Source organism: Falco naumanni, chromosome 13 (assembly GCF_017639655.2).
Source record: "Falco naumanni isolate bFalNau1 chromosome 13, bFalNau1.pat, whole genome shotgun sequence".
NCBI lineage: Eukaryota > Metazoa > Chordata > Aves > Falconiformes > Falconidae > Falco > Falco naumanni.
Window position 1 is genome coordinate 12474258 of NC_054066.1, and position 15379 is coordinate 12489636.

General features: G+C 38.1%; 1 protein-coding gene across 11 annotated transcripts in view; it reads right to left on the reverse strand.

Moving 5' to 3' along the window:
* Positions 1-15379, reverse strand: part of TRIP12 (thyroid hormone receptor interactor 12) — a 79478-nt gene that overhangs the window by 20483 nt on the left and 43616 nt on the right. For 9 of the 11 annotated variants that reach the window (XM_040613324.1, XM_040613318.1, XM_040613328.1 and 6 more), the window contains 20 exons: positions 14295-14400; positions 12903-13039; positions 11883-11966; positions 10414-10509; positions 9274-9422; positions 8901-8936; positions 8719-8814; positions 8201-8293; positions 7900-8061; positions 6754-6822; positions 6456-6621; positions 5650-5767; positions 5358-5514; positions 4894-5047; positions 4134-4362; positions 3285-3403; positions 2461-2668; positions 1245-1345; positions 944-1118; positions 397-538 (listed from right to left, as the gene is read on the reverse strand). In XM_040613324.1, coding sequence (XP_040469258.1) covers positions 397-538; positions 944-1118; positions 1245-1345; positions 2461-2668; positions 3285-3403; positions 4134-4362; positions 4894-5047; positions 5358-5514; positions 5650-5767; positions 6456-6621; positions 6754-6822; positions 7900-8061; positions 8201-8293; positions 8719-8814; positions 8901-8936; positions 9274-9422; positions 10414-10509; positions 11883-11966; positions 12903-13039; positions 14295-14400 — 2597 coding nt within the window. The remainder of the gene's footprint in view (positions 1-396; positions 539-943; positions 1119-1244; positions 1346-2460; positions 2669-3284; positions 3404-4133; positions 4363-4893; positions 5048-5357; positions 5515-5649; positions 5768-6455; positions 6622-6753; positions 6823-7899; positions 8062-8200; positions 8294-8718; positions 8815-8900; positions 8937-9273; positions 9423-10413; positions 10510-11882; positions 11967-12902; positions 13040-14294; positions 14401-15379) is intronic. The other 2 variants (XM_040613329.1, XM_040613326.1) reach the window with 1 other exon arrangement.

A 15379-nucleotide genomic window follows, 5' to 3' on the forward strand; every position in this document is an offset into this window, starting at 1 on the left:
CCTTGCCCTCCCCCTCACCCCCCAAGTTCTTATCACAAGCTGTGTTCCTCTTGAGGTATAAAGTCAGCCCCTAACACTTCACCACAGAATTTTTAAATTTGAAATTAAATGCTGTGTAAGTGACATATTGCTAGGAATCAAGAATACCATTGTTAAAACTAGTCATTTATCATAAGCGATGAGTGTCAGAACTTATACGCTATTACTAAAAAAAACAAAGTCCTTAGCAAACCATTCCAAGTTAAGAAACATCGTATCATCATTTAAGTTAACAAAAACTATACTTAAAATATTGGCCATACTGTCTAAACCAGTCAGCTCTCCTCTAGCTCCCTCCTAAGTAATTCTACTGCTTCCATTCCCACACCCACTCCAAGGAAGTCTGCCACGTCTAACCTGGAGGTTGAGTTGTTCAGTTGCAGTGCAAAGTCTCTGTAATACGTTTAGTGCAGGATTGCTTCCATCCATGTTTTCAGAACTAAAATAACGTTCTACAAATTTATGGGCTTGCTCCTTAATCCAGCCCTTAATTTTTTCTCTGTAAAGAAGCACGCAAAAGTCATTCAGCCACACTTAGCAAACACATACTCCAATATTACAAGTAAACACAGAGTACCTTTTTCCCCACGTTTAACAGCAGTCACAGACAAAAACCCTTCCCCTCTTACTCCAACACAGTAAAGGTCTTATTCTCTACAGATCACTTCTTGCGCCATTTTTCTAAATTCTCGTATTTTTCCCCGGTATACTACTTTTAAACTATTAAGAGGTTACTTTCTCTACCTTAATTTCTTGATTCTTCTCCCAGAGTTATTTTAATAGTGGTTAAACTCAAACTTCTTTGATAGCAGTTAATTAATCACCTGATGGCTTATTATAAGAAAGTAGCTGCACCTCAAAGCCAACACAGTGTTACAAGTATTTTCGTTTTGCATGTGTGTACCTGTTATTGGAAATGGTATCCTTGGAAGCAGCCCTTGCAAGACCACTGACTCCTGCTGTTCGTGCTGGTTCAATATTATTACTGTTGGACTGTGTGCTTAATCTTCCCCATGTTTTAGGATTTAAACTTGCCAAGAAAGAAGATTTAGGAGATTGAGTAGTTGTAGGGCTTTTAGCTGCAGGAAGCAAAGAAAAAATAAAGAGAATCAACAAGCTTATTACAGCTAGTACTTTTGACGGCTTATAAGCTTACTTTTACATTTAAAAGGAGTTAAGAATATCATATTTTAATACTTATTTACCTTGATTGTCTACTTTGTCATCATCTCTTGGAGGAGAGTATTTTGGTCTCCTTGGCCCTCGTTTTGGCAGTCTTTTCCTCTTTAGAACATCACTCAGTCGCCTGTCCAAATTTAAAAATAAACCAACATGTTTCCATCCACCATATTCACACGCATTCCCATCCCTCAGTTCAAGATGCATCTGCTAGCTATGTGCACAAGGATTAGAAAAAGGTTCGCTCCCACAACAAGGAGGGCACAAGGGAAGAACGAGGGCTGGGAGAAGTGGTGTCAACTCTGTTTTAATTGGGAGGACAAAGTGACTACAGCATCCAGCAGGAAGAGGTTTTGCTTGCTGTCACCTTTCTACTATGTGCTGCCAAATACAGCCAGAAGTGGCACTAAATAAGAGTTTCACAATTTTCATGTTTTTATTTGTGTAGCCATCTGGTTATTCATTTATTTGAATACACTTAAAAGGAAAACTACACAATTTTCCACTGAACACCATATATAATTCTCTAACACACACCAAAAGACACTAGACATCTGACTTGCCTCCCCTACTAAAGCCTAGAAAACACTTTTTAAACAATTCATGGAGTTTCTACTCATCAAGCCCTACAATTCCCAAGTTCACATATTTCAATTCTGGTTCAAAGTGAGTTTCCTCACTATGCCGATATATCAAGTTAAATTTTTCAGCTGTATTTTTAAGGTACACTGTACAACACTAAAATAATTCATTCCTACAAGAAATTAATTCCACAAGTGTTCAAAATGGTTGCGTTTCATAACTTAAGGTTGACTTTTTTTCCTCCAGTCTCCAGCATAAAGGAATCATGCACCACAGCTATCATTTCTCTGGAAGAATTACTCTGTCCTCAAGAGTTACATGAGACTACATCTGTTGCTCCTGGCATTCTCCAGTATCTTCCCCAAGCAGCACATTGTTCCATATCATTACATCATAACCATCAGGTCACTAGTATTTTTGTTGGGTTTGGGTTTTTTTTTAAAAATTTCATATAAACGAATCAAAACTACCCATCAATAGCTTCAACACAGCTCCATTTTAGTTCCTTAAAAGAAAACACGACAGCAAAAACATAGATGATACTGTAGCAGCCCATATCAGTCAAGCCTTGAAGAGGGAAAGGAAGAAAACAATACTGACCACAAACAAAAACAAGGCAACTCCAACAGACTGTTTCTTCACAACAAAAAGTGCACTTACCCCTGTGGGCTCAAATCCAAAGAATCCTCCCGGCTATGTTGTAAGCTGGGAGAGCCCAAATCCGCAGCTGCATTACTAGCAGCAGTGGCTGTTCCAGTACTTATTGTCGTAGTGGTACCCAGCGTTCCTGACCCATTAGTACATACTTTTGGCGGGCTTGTTAGCAAAGCTTCAGACTCTGCTAAGTTTTTTACCTGGTGCATCACCCCTTTGCAAAAGAAGAAATCTTTATTTAGCAGGTTGGTTTGGTTTTGGCGGGCAGCAGGGACAAAGGTGCTCAAAAAGGTACAAGTCACCTACTCAAACCTCTGTTTTGATTATGGCAGCATTGACTCACCCCACCCACCAAAACAAAGTTTTAAGAGCAGTTTAATCCTTTCTTCAAAAAGTTAACCTACATAGTTTAAAAAAATGACAGCAGCATGAACAGTAGCTAAAGAAACTCAAAAATCCCCAGTGGATTAGAACAAAGTCTTCCTGCCAAAATCAGTTTTGTCCAGTAAGACTACCCATGTAATTTCAGCAAACCACCTTCAACCTAAACATAAGTTCCCCAACATCTAGTAAGTCTGCACAAATTTGTTTTGGATTCAGAAAAAAAACAAGCTTGTATCCTCCAGAGTTTTGGTCATCTCCTCCCTAGTCATATGAGGATAGTGTTCATATGGATTTGCCTTTCTTATTCAACAACAGTATTAACCTTTTAGGGCTTGAGGGGAATGAAGCAGGGGGCAAAGGATATAGATGGATTCTACACTCACACACTTATAAAATACCTAATAAAGAGGTGAAGGGGGGTGGGGGAAGAACAATGCAAGATTTACCTTCTCTTCTGAAGTAAACACTAAAAATGTCAGGTAACTTTTGCATTAAAATCTCTGCCATCTGCAGGGCTCCAACCACTATCTTAAGGTCTTGACTTGACAGCATGGAGGCAATATGACTAAAACAAATAATTTATTAGAATTAGGTTAGGTTTGTCTTCTCATTTTTCACTTCTTAAAAGAAAAAAAATCAAGCCAGATCATCTTGCATACATAGTGCTGGAGACCGAAAGCAAACAAATTTCATTGTGCTTTTGTAAATGCTATAAATAAAAGGACTGAAAAAGTCCTCTTCCCACCTGAATAACTTTTATCACGTTTTAACACTCAGCATAAATGAAAAGAGTTTTCTTCCTTTAAAGAACATGGTGTTGTGGACCTTGGTACTGCCTTTAAAAAAACTAGTCAATTTATTTTCTAATTGCATTCTTTCCTCTAGATCCCTTTAGGTTTATGGCATAATATATAAGAAAGGTTTCACAAATAGAACTACAAATAGAACTTACCAGTTGAATGCCATGAGTGTCTGTTATCGTTCACATTGTATTACCTCAGAAGTCATCTTGCCCTCAGAAAATTTTATAGGCAAGTTTTAGAAATCAAGATAACAGTAAGCATTGATATTAGACATCACTAGTACACACAGCCATATCCATAATCTAAGTTTCTAACAAGAATGCCTAGAATTGGGGCCTACTGCATAATCTAAGATGTAAAAAAATTCCTGAAGAACTGGAAAATAAATAAGAATTTAAAAGTACAATTTCCCCCAAAAAAGATCAAAAAATATTCACAAGCTCGAGTTGTAAGCTCAAAATCAGTTTCATCCACAACAGTCAACAAACCCACCTTGAAACAGCATGGTTTTTCAGCACATCCTTCAGAAGTTCAGCATCAGCAAAATAAATTATCCTAAGAATTGCTCTAAGGCACTTGTGTCTAACAGCAGGTCCAGCTGAAGAACTATATACTTCATAAAGAACACCAAACAATGTTTTGATAAAGGATTTTGCCAGTTCTGGGTCCTCTTTCATCAGTTGTGCTCGAGCATCATCCTTCTTCAATTCTGAATGTCCACCTGTGAAAAATTGTGCAACAAATCACTGCATAGTTCTTCACCTCCCTGCTCTGATTACTTTCTTTTATTAAAGCTGAAATAAATTATCTCTCTTCAAGAGCTAAACTAAGAACCAGAAGTCAAACTGATGGCAAGAATGTAGGTACAAATCCTCCTCTTTCAAGAAGTCAAATCTTTTCTTCAGTTTCCTTATATACTTCTGTATGATAGTAAGAAGTCCTGACACAGTCTTCATTAAATAGAAGAGCTGTATGAACAAAACCATTTCAGCAAGTCCCAATTCAGAAACAACCCCAGCTCCTCCCCGATTTTATGCGTTTTCAGTTCCCAGAAGAGAGTTTACATATAAAGAAGAATACATTTCAACAGTTTGAGTTTTGCTGTAAAGCTGTCTTCATTCACATCAGTCAGGGTAGTCTGATGTTCCACAAAAGCCATAAGAAATATATTAGCCAAGTAGCAAACTGCTGCATAACCTAACGCAAGTTGGCTATAGCTAGACACACCAAGTGTCTCCTAAGCTGTACTTACTAGTGTTTGTATTGGCTAAAGGGTTTGGTTTTCGCTGAATGGCACGTGCTGTTCCAGTATCCTCATTTATTTGCTGCATAGAGTTAAAATCAATAGTATAGACACGCCCAAGTGTAGACAGGCTGATCTCATCCTCACCAACCTGATGAGCTGCCTAAAAGCAAGGAAGAGATTAAGGTGAGGGAATCCCTAAAACACAGGAAGCTATATGAAAGGCAACGAGACTGGTAAAACAGCAGGAAGAATAATGACTGACAGAAATACAGTAAGAACAGAGATTAAGCAGGTCACCCATTACTGAACACCAAACCAGTGCAATATCACAGCAGGAGGATTGAAGAAACTCATGCATTTCTTACTCAGAAAGAACAAGGCTGATATTTTCAAAGCCAAAAGGAAAGCACACAATTCCCCATACAACCATGCATATTTAAAAAACATCACCACAGAGATGTAATTACTACCTCTATGATTCGACTATCAATCCTGTTATAGGGATGCCAGAGACCCCTGTCATCCCGCCACTGCCATATTGCACCATCTGTATTTTGCGCATTTCCTTTCTTTAGCATAGTGTCAACAGCAAAGATTCCCTCTTTTGGCAGGCAAGGCATCAGTTCACTGTAAAAAACATTAAAACAGTATTTCACTTAAGTATACAATAAAGTCCATTAAGCTGAAAGCCGCCTTTGTTTCACAGAAGGTAGGGATTTTAACATACCAGCCAGACTCACAACCTCCGGCTGCATAACGTACCAGATAAGAGAAGTAAGCTCATAAAGTTCTTGAGGACTTCGCGGAACTAGGTCAATTTGTTCTTGACAACTCCCATTTGAGGCTCCACAAAGGAGGAAGTGAAGTGTTTCTGCAATATCTATAGAAATTATTATTCATGAGATTGCCTATATCAGAATATGGACTCCATTTTGTATTGGACACTACATAGTAGAGCCACTGCCCAAAGCGACTGCCCGACAGACAGTACACAGTAAGACAGAAGACATCTCTTTGAAAGTTCTAAGAAATGTGTTTGCTGTCAAGTCTGGGGTTTAAGGGACATCTAGAGGGGAAATTTCACTCAATATACAGGCCACAGAAGAAAATGGTAAAATTGACAAGTCAAAAATGACAAAACGAGAAAAAGAAAACTAGTAAGGACTAAGACAGCTACACAGCAGTTACTTTTCTTAATGTCTTCCCTAAGAAGTACTTAAATCACATTTCCCCCACCTGGTAAATGCTACAAAAAGAATTCTTCAACTTGTGTTCGAATGAGAGTAACTTGTGCAGCTAATACAGACTCAAAATTAGGCAAGCACTCCAGTGACAACAGCTAGAGATAGGAAAAGGGAGAAAAAACCCTCAGGGGAAAAAAAAAAAAACAAAACAAAACCACCTTTCAAAAAAAGATTAACTAAGCTTTGTAACCCAGGGGAAGCATAGTAACAGAAAGAAAAATAAGACCACCACAATATTTGTATAATCAAGGGCACAGAGTTCCATATTGACTGTAGGCATTAACTTAAATAGGACCCCCAGAATACGAAAATGTAAGAACTCACTTTGCTTCATAAGCTGGACTGCAAGTGTAGGGCAATTGGAGCACATTAAGGAAAACATGCGCACCACCATGATGAACATTCCTGAGCTCAGGATAGGAGGCGTCACTACCAACAGTTGCTGGATATTTGTTAACAAGTCCTTGGAAGCAACCTGCTGGAGCAAGTTCTTCAGGAGAGAACAGCAAAATTGAAAGTGTTAGTCTTTGAAAGGTCAGCCATAAGCAGAAACTGAGGGAGGGAAGAAGGAAACAAAAAATCCAGCCCCCAAAAGGAATGAAACAAAACACCACACCCTTACCTCCTCATGCTGGAAGTTGTCCACTAACCGTGCGAAACAGAGACAAGTGCTTTCAACAGACTTTTTGTCCTATAATAAAGTATTTATTTGAATTAAAATATTTTAACTTGCATTAGGTTATTCTGTCATTTTGAGACACTCAATTTCTCCAAAAAGGCCAGATGAATCATATTTCACGGAATATTACAAGTCTGAATTTTAAATTTGTTTATACAGTCTAAACTGACCTCCTGATAAGGCTGTGCTCCTGCATATTCCCTGAGAAACATCCCACACTTACAATACAAATAACTTGAGGGACCTTTAGAGACAAATAAACAGATTTATAATATCCTTTTTGGAATCTACAAGGAGGAAACAAAAGGCAAGAGAGCCACAATGCCAAAGCAACAGGAGATACAGATAATATGCAGGAGCAAAGGTTACTGTTCTACAGACTACAAGCAGCCTGATTTTTTCATGCAGTGCAGGTAAGACAGTAAATCCCAAAACACCAAGACAGTAAAGACGTCCCTAAAAATAGCTCTAGTTAAAAGTTCATTGAAACACTCAAAAAAAGTTCAACTGAACATAATAAAACACTTTTACTGTAAGGGTGGTTGAACACTAAGCGGTTGCCTGAAAAGCTTAAGTCTCCATCCTTAGAGATATTTTAGGGGCAAGGAAGTACATACAGCAGGAATCATCTGGACACGATCCTGGGCAATCTGCTCTAGTAGACCTTGCTTAAGCAAGGTATTAGGGCTAGACAACTGAGGTCTCTTCCAACCACAACTGTTCTAATTAAGAGCTAACTCAAGTTTGGGTTTTTTTTGCCAAAAAAATTCCACTTCAAGATTTCTTGAAATCTTACTTTTGTGGGCCGCAGCTTCTCTTCAGAGAGCAGGAGTCAGTACTTGTCCCTACTACAACTAAGAATGGTGCTTCCTATTTCCAAATCATCATCTAAAGCTGACATTTGACTTCTGTAAAGCTGCCTCCAAGATTCAAGTAGTCTCTCAGCAAAAAGATGTAGGTGAAATGAAGAATAGCACAAGAATACAGAAAAACATTACCTGGAACCTTCCATTTAGTTGCATTTGTTAAGGAACAAAATAACGTCTCCAGGTCAAAATGAAAACTTTCCATTTTATAATAGCTTCTTACCTGATGGGTTAACCTTTGTGTAAGCAGTGGCAAAGAGTCTGCCACAAAGTGAAACTCATCAGGTGTTATACTCTGGCAGCAGTTGGCAGCAATAGCTAGGGCATTCCTCTGTGCATTTATACTGAAGAATTCCAGATACAGCAAACAGTCTGCCAACCCACCCTATAATAAAATGAACAAACATTTTCACTCTCAGTACTGCTAAAACAAACCATAGGAACTTGCTTTCTTATTTCATCTTCATAGAAGAGCACCAAGGTGTAGAACTAGTAGAGGTAAAACTGCTTTCTTTTTTACTTACTGCCTGCAGAATAGCTTTACTATGCCTGCGTGATAACATCTCCAAGGCTGTAAGCGCTTGCTCTGCCACATCGATGCACTGAATCACTTGCAGCTACAAGAAGACAAGAAAGCTTGTAAATCAATTTCTAAACCAGTTTGTAAAAATAATCATCCTCATTAACACTTGGACAGTTAACCTGTACCGAGATACATATGCTAATGCATCTATACCACTAGCTGTAATCAAGCTAGCCAGTTTAGAGGCTAGATCAGCTTATAGCTACTCCAAGAGTTAACGGTTTGTATAATTACACAGTATCCTTGCAACACCGATCAGACAAAAAGTTCTCAGTGAATCAGATAGTGCTTTTCAGTAAGGGGTAAACAGAGTGAACGCGTCTTTAGAAGCTTATCAAGCATTATGTATTACCTTGTAAGCTATGAAAAGAAGCCATTATTTTAATGGTATATCCTAAAGTTAAAACAAAAGATAAAATCCCCTCGGATTAGTTGAACACTGTTTTTATTTCATTTTACCTTTTCCAAGAAGACAGGAATTGCATCTACCACTACAGCAGATGATCTGGGAAGTGCTTCCATCATATATGTTAAGGCCCGACACGCATGGTTCATCTATTAAATATACAGATATTTGGTTTTAAGTTCAGATGATACATTTTAATATTAAAAAAAAACTTTAAACATTACAAATCACTTACAATGTCAAAGTTGTGCTCCATCTGCAGCAGCGTTATCTGTTTTTTAAAAAGAGTATTGTTAGTTCAGTAAAAATTATCTAGATATCAGCATAAAAAGGGGCACAAATCAGTATGGTAGCTTTTGACTCAGGACTTTGAATTTTAGTAAAAGTTTCAAAAAAGCCACTACCTATTCTTGAGCTATTCATTAAGACGACTATCAAAATTTAGCAAAACATGCCCTCAAAACCAAATAATGAGATGTATAGATAGATTCACATACACACATATGTATCACTAAGAATATATAATATAAATAAAGAATATGTAATTTAAGCAAGATATTGAGAGAAATATTATATCCTCCAATAGAAATATAAGATTTAATCTTTACCAAAGCTGGTACAACACTCTTGACCGGAAATCCTCCTAATGTTTCTTCATTTCCCATGACCAACAGCTGGCACATCTCAATCACCGCCTGTAGTTGCTGACTTTCATCAGTGGCTTGGAGACCTTGCAAAAGCTGTTGGGCTTTAGAACCTAGATATCCAGAAAAAAAGATTAGGAAAAATAATGTCAGAAAACTTAAGTGTTCAAGGGAACTGTTATGCTATACTTCTGCCAGAGTGGAAGACCAGAGATAGTTTGTTTTCCTCTGTAATTGTAGTTTCACTTCCTTTCCCTGTCACAAAAAGGGGGCAGGGGGAATAGAAAAGGGAGTCCAAATCTCACTCTCGTCTGTCTTTCCAGTGCAGACTGGTCGGCACAGGGAGTCCACCACACTGCTCACCATAGCCATCATGCCAACCTGCAGCAGGTGTCAAGAACCCACACCACTCCACCTTTACAAAGCAAAGGACTTTTCAACACACCCCCTGGATAACATAGCACATGGGTGTATCCGTAAGACCCATCCTCTTCTTGGCAGGCAGTGTAACAGGCTGCCTCTGGCTTTCCTGGGAAGCCAAACAGACTTGGACTAGAAGGTATGCATCTTATCCAGCTGCTTAACGCAGACATGGTGGAGTAAGACTAAGGACCCATGTTCTCACTGACACACTGTCTGAAGGAAATTACTTCTTTCTGAAACCTAAGACACTTTTGAAACTGTAAACAACATACTTAGAACTGACATCTACTGACAGTTTTAAAGCTACCTTAAGCATTTGTTTAAAGCTAGCAAAAAAACCCAAGGGGATTGAAGAGGCCTTTTGTTAAGCAGCCCATCATGCAAAAGAAAAAGATAAGGAAGGGGTAAAAAGGCAAGAACCCTCCCTTCCCCACCTAGACAGGAATGCCCCAAAAAAGGAAAAAGAAAAGAAATATGGCTAAAGCAAATTTCTCTTCCTTAAAGGAAGACAAGCAAATCAATATCGTTGACCAGTGGTCTAGCACTACCATGACATACAAGTCTCCAACATGTAAAATATTAAACTATGAAGCTAATACAAATATTAGAATTCACTAGTGGCTGAATTCTACTAGTCTGGAAGTGGAAAGAATTAAGTCAAATTAGACAAACTTTGCTTACTAGCTCCACTTCCAATTGTCCTGTGGAAGAGCTGCGACATCCGAGGACCAAGAGGGCCAAACAGGTGAGGAGGAAGACCCCTAGCCTCTAATAGAGCTAAAAGCAAACAGAGGATAACAGCCATTGTCAAAGCTTCTACGTATATTTTTAAAAGCTTAAATTCCATGATGCTATAAGACTACTAGAATTTTGATACTTTAAGAAAGAAGGGTTAGGATTAGATGACTGCAGCTACCTCAGTTTCTAAAAAAAACACCAAAAAGATGACCTTTAGGGAACAAATAACTCATTTTTGTATGCATTAGAGCATTAAGGTCCTTTAAGAAGTCACCCACTGAGTTTCCAGAGATATACTTCACAGAAGAAATCTGGTCTACTAAATTGTTATAATTCTAGATTTAGAGTAGCTGATATACCAGCCCATAATTTCAAACCTGAACTCAAACTACACAGAACAGGTTAAGCTCATCTTCACATTTTATGGGAACTGAATGGCACTATTAATCTGAAAAAACACACTGAAAAAAGGTTCACAGCTTTATTTGCTGATGAGCATGAAAGGGAAGAACGCTGCTAGATATTAGAGTGGGATTTTAGCTTTGTTTTTAAATACTTCTCAGTTACTTAATCTATCTTAAGTGGGTGATTCTGAGCTTTACTGTAGCAACCATGACTACTGCAGATTAATAGTTATAGTTAATCGTAAAAATCAGTTTAGCTCGATATTCCTAATGCATACCTATGCTTACTGAGGACTATAAACAAGTGAACCGGTAGTGACACAGCACTCATTTCCACATTAAATATCCAGATTAAATGAAACCTGTCATTTGCAAAAGAGATCTTTATCTCAGAATTCCTTGCGACATAGTGGCAGAATCATTAAAACAGTTGCAGGGCATGCAAACTGAGTTTATACCCGCCTGTACTCTCAGGTTTCTTAAAACCTGAATCCTTTAGCCCAAGCACAAAAGCAAGCATTTTAAGAACATTTAGATTTTCTTTGGTCAAAGCTTACAGCAAACATGGGTATCAGTGACAAGCACAAAAAAAAAAAATGTTATCCAGAAGCAGGCAGAGTAACAGTAGTGCTAACCTGGCCTGTCAACTGAAAACATTCTCGCAGAGATTTATTTTCATATTTGAGCTTACACATTTAATAGGACTGAGTTCTCTGTTCTGTCCCCCCAACTCCTCCTGAAAAATCATCAACAGTAGTGTATCATACACCATGTAAATGAGTAAGGACACTACGCCAGCCACTCCAGACACTACTTCCAAATTCTTGCATCTTTAGGGAATTAAGGCTTGTAACTCCGTACTTCAGAACTACTGTAAGCAAAGCAACACGTTCACATAGAGAGAAACAAAAATACAGCCTTCCCACTGCACATAATACAGAATTTGGGTAGATATGGCTATTTATAGGCTGCAAACAAAAAAAGTAAATTAATAAAAAACTTTTATACCTTGTAGTCTTCCCATCTCAGAATCATCTGACTCACTTTCTCCAGAGGTTGTCATACCTACAGCCCCAGCAACAGAACTAGAAGCTAAAGAAATAAGGTAGAGATTAAAGCAAGTTACAGTGCCTTTAAAGCTACAAAATTTGCACTTATTCTATCGTTAAGGCGAAAGCATCCACCATCAGAAGAGTGCCCTGCATTTAACACTACCACCATCATACTTCTGTACAATTGTAATTTTAAATATACCAGCCTACGGGGGGGGGGGGGGGGGGGGGGGGCGGGGGGCAGGGTAGGGAATACAGCTAAATGAGCTAATTATCTTGCAGAAAAGTTTACCTGTATCCTTAGGTAAATTTATATTTCTCTTAATTGAGTGTCATGCTGCATTTAGTTTCTCTAAATTTTGACTTTTTGTACTAGCTAGCTTTAAGGAGAGAACTTCTGACTTTTTCTACAATCCAGCATAATAGCTGGAAAGCTCCTCTGAACTCACTACTGATTATGACCAGATGTAAAATTAAGTACCATTTAACAGAATTGTGCAAGTAAGAATATTTAACTTGGTTACAAATTTCTCCAGTACAGACATGCTTGCAATTTCAAGAAAACTCGTATAATATTTATGAGTAGCTACAAAAAAGAGCTTTTACAGGTAAATGCATGGTTCTGTATTCTGAACAGTTTGGTGTCTCTTCAGTTGGCAGTACAGTAATTTACGTAGCATCAGAAATAGCTGCTTTAAAAAAAGAAAGAGGTAGATGCCCGAAAACTAAAGTCTGGTTTATTGGAAATGGTTTGGAGACTACAAAAAAAAAAAAGCATAACTGAAACATGTACCAGATATCCAAGAGACCAGGTTCAAGAGTAAATGTCCCTCTCAAAAATCTTCCAGAATTATTTACCAGCTGTACCAGCTTCAACAATTTCTCCCCAGAACTCATCTATTTAATTATTTTTAAATGCAGAGAAGTTTATATCAGCAACTACACTAAAAATGCTTCAGCTGGATTTTCTTCTTACCTGCAGCTCCCTGGGGTGCCTCATCTGTACGTGCAGCTGAAGAATTAACTCCATCCTGGTTGTTGTCAGGATCAGCCATCTTCTCCTGTCGGCGAGCTTCAGCTGCTCCTCTTTTACCCAGGCCAGAGCCTCGCCGACTAAAGATTCAAAAAACAAAGTTTCAGATCTCATGAACTAAGACAGGAGATCTATTGATGTGAGACTACTTAAAACGACATAGCATTTATGTGGATCATGACCATAAAATTGTGCCAACTAACAGATGTGTGTGAGAATCCACCTTCACAAAATTATCCAACTCCTCTTTACCCTTCCGGCCCTGCACTATGGTAGCCATTTGTTTATACTAATGCATTACACAGCTAGGTTCTTACATTATACCCTTCAAGACAAAGCAGTCTACTAAAATAACAGTAAAAATGAGCACAATTAAAGTAACTGTTAGTTACAAGTCACATACACATTGGAGAATTCAATAGCAGAGTAACTATCTAGCAAGTTCTAAACTACTGGAAGCAAAGAGAACTCTGATGTTCAACTTGGGTTTCAGTGCCGGAACAAGTCTGAGAGCACAAATTGCTTTGAATTTGCTTTTTTAAACACTACTGTCATCACCACTACAAATACATATGCTTACAAAGTAAACAGTCAAATTCAAATGCACGCTTGACAACAGAATAGACTTCAGAAGCTTTTTTTTTTTTCTCCTCATGGAAGAGGGTACAGTTGTACTGGAACTACTAAAGTAGTTTAGGCATAAGAAAAAAATAAAGCTTGTTAAGGTGTCACAAGTCTAGCTTCAGAATATACGCAACTACAAAAATTTTTTGCATCACAAGACATTTACTCTCCTCTCCCACTTAATCTACCAGCTGTTTAAAATTATTAATTCAGGACTAGTTCTCCCCTGCATTAGAACATAAATTAAGTTCTTCAGTATTTGCAGTATTGTTCAGATGCAGCTGCTGACCAGCTGAGTCAGCTTAACAATGTACACTATTAAAACAGACTCCTGTGTGGTACTTAATTTTCAAAATAGTAATCTATTTTATTATTCATGATGACAGTAGTTCAGCACACGCTCTCTTTGTTGTTGTTTTTTTTTTTAAAACACCACCTCCCTAAGGAAAGAATTACTTTAATTTGTAATATAGACTTTGTGTGCATCTTCCCCTTCACCCCCACAGCTGAGGGACTTATTGAAGGTCTGACAGTGACACATTCTATGGGCTGTCCATAACAGTGGTGTATAGAGTAACCCAGCAGGCCTGAAAAGCTGCAGCTAATTCTACAATAGCTAAGTAAGAGACAGACAAGCTCAGGTTTTATGCATGGAAGCGACATTCATGTCAACCACTGCAGTAATGTCATTTCATTATCTTAATGTTTTACCTGGTGCTAGCACAGGAGCCCGTGGTCTTTTGCCGTGTGCTCCGCCGCAAACTGGGGAGCTCAGCAGGTGGTGATTCACTGCGCTTCTTCGTAGATTTTCTTAGACCTACATAATATTTTAAGAATCGTGAGGAAATCAGTTTTTAAATACACAGCAGTTCTACAAAGAAATGAAACTTCTACATACAGGAAACTTCTGTGTAGAAGAACATAAGAACCACAATAAGCCCACATTAGCTTCTAGTTACCTTAGACTAATTGCTATACCACTAAGAGAAACGCTCAGGTATTTACTTTTACTCATTATTTTGAAACAAGTAATATTAAACTTGAAGTTGTTACCTAGACACCTTTTCCTAACCTACACACTACAGTTACAGAAAAGTTTCCAAGTCTCTCACACTAAACAGATATCACCTTACAGGATACATGTTTATTATTTCCACTTATTTATGTTCAAACCACTTTTTTTAAAAAAAAAAAAAGAAAGATGACACTTTAGCTTTAGACAAAGACAGAAGGAGAAATTACATTGTGGGGAGAGCAGTGGTGGTGGCATCTGTTCCCCCCCAGTGCATCTGTGCAGCATAAACTTAATCTTTTTCACTAGCTAAATCATAATTTTCAGTCAGTTTTATTCACATTAGTGTGACTTAAGAATAACTACCTTAAATCAAAACCATGCACCCCTCCAAGATTCAAACACTGGCAGTGTTGAGATCTGTGATGTATATTATTTGTGCTCCTATTTCAACTACAGCTCTTCAACCCCTCTCACTGTCAAAAGGGCTTCCTTGAGGCAAAGAACCAAGCATATCTTCACAGCTTTGGAAAAGGAGTTCACATTTTTAATTTAGAAGTATTTGCACTGTTGGAAGGCTGACCCAACTGATATTAATTTGTTCTAGGCTATGAAGCCATTGTTCTGATGACATATCTCACAGCAGAACCAGGTAAATCTTAAACACACAAAACCCCCATGCAATACAACATACTCAGATAATAAGCAAGGTTATTATCAAGCCAAAATATCCTATAGTAACAGCTTCCAAAACAGAAGGCTGATAATTAAGGTCAAAAATTAA